Source organism: Alosa alosa, chromosome 21 (assembly GCF_017589495.1).
Source record: "Alosa alosa isolate M-15738 ecotype Scorff River chromosome 21, AALO_Geno_1.1, whole genome shotgun sequence".
Classification (NCBI taxonomy): Eukaryota; Metazoa; Chordata; class Actinopteri; order Clupeiformes; family Clupeidae; genus Alosa; species Alosa alosa.
The window spans coordinates 27,889,069-27,890,358 of record NC_063209.1 but is presented as its reverse complement, the minus strand read 5'-3'; the positions used below and the strand labels follow the sequence as shown (position 1 = coordinate 27,890,358).

General features: G+C 43.2%; 1 protein-coding gene across 1 annotated transcript in view; it reads left to right on the top strand.

Moving 5' to 3' along the window:
* Positions 1-600, top strand: part of cgnl1 (cingulin-like 1) — a 47,961-nt gene extending 47,361 nt beyond the window's left edge. The window contains 1 exon segment of the mRNA XM_048231570.1: positions 1-600. This exon segment is cut by the window's left edge and continues 122 nt beyond it. Within this exon segment, the coding sequence (XP_048087527.1) occupies positions 1-32 (32 nt within the window). The 3' untranslated portion in view covers positions 33-600.
* The last annotated feature ends 690 nt before the right edge of the window (positions 601-1,290 follow it).

Sequence of the window (1,290 nt, the reverse complement as noted above, 5' to 3'; positions counted from 1 at the left end):
AAGACAACATCATCTCAACTTACACACTGTAACACACACACACACACAAACACTGTAACACACACACACACACACATGCATCTGTTACTGACTGGGCCCTGTATGAACTCAGGCCCACAGACCCAGAGGAATCCCATCAGTCTGGTGTTCTGGGCCTCAAGGGACACCGTACCACTGAACAAATACCTGTCACCATGTCGAGAACAAGTCTAAATATTCTGTTTTTGTTTTTATTTTTCAGCATTTTATCCTTTTATCGTCCTTCTGTATAGCCTTTCTCTTTTGAACCCTAGCTCTTGTATTTACCACAGCAATATGTAAATGATTCAATGTTTTTCTGTTTTTATTTTGTTTGTTTTTTAAACAAAGTGCATTTTAAAGACCAACCAATCCGAACCATTCCTGCCGACACATGTCACTCATTCCTGCCGACACATGTCACTCATTCCTGCCGACACATGTCACTCATTCCTGCCGACACATGTCACTCATTCCTGCCGACACATGTCACTCATTCCGGCCTTAAGTGGACGTGGAGAGAAGGCGCAAACGAGGGAGACGTTACCGATTCTCTGTGCCTGCCCGGGCGCCAGAGTGAAGGGAACCACACGATGAGGGGAGACGTTACCATCTCTGATTCTCTGGCCCAGAGTGAAGGGAACCACACGATGAGGGGAGACGCATCGATTCTCTGTGCCTGCCCGGGCGCCAGAGTGAAGGGAACCACACGATGAGGGAGACGTTACCGATTCTCTGTGCCTGCCCGGGCGCCAGAGTGAAGGGAACCACACGATGAGGGAGACGTCTTCAACACGTCCACTTCTCCATCCCGTTTCTTATATTAGCTTAGCTAGGAGTTAGCACAAATCATAGAGGTCAACATAACGGCCAACTATCCATGCTGTTTCTACACTGCTGTTGTTACATATGGTTTGATAGAAAGATAATATATATATATATATATATATATATATATATATATATATATATATATATATAGATGAGATCGATATTATTTTTACTGGTTGTTACTGTGGTATTCTGACTTATAAACTGGATCTCACTATTGGTGCTGCTCTGGAACTCATATTGTCCTATGTGCGTGGTTCCTGTAATCAAATGCATTCCCTTTTCACAAAGAACTCATGTATGTGGTTCCTGTAAACAAATGCATTCCTTTTTTATCACAAAGAGAATAAATCTTGTGAACCATTGAAGTAGGGTGGGGTTCGGTTTGGGGATTGTTGGGGATACTTTTGTTATCCTTTTTGTTATCCTGAAAGCCAGTTG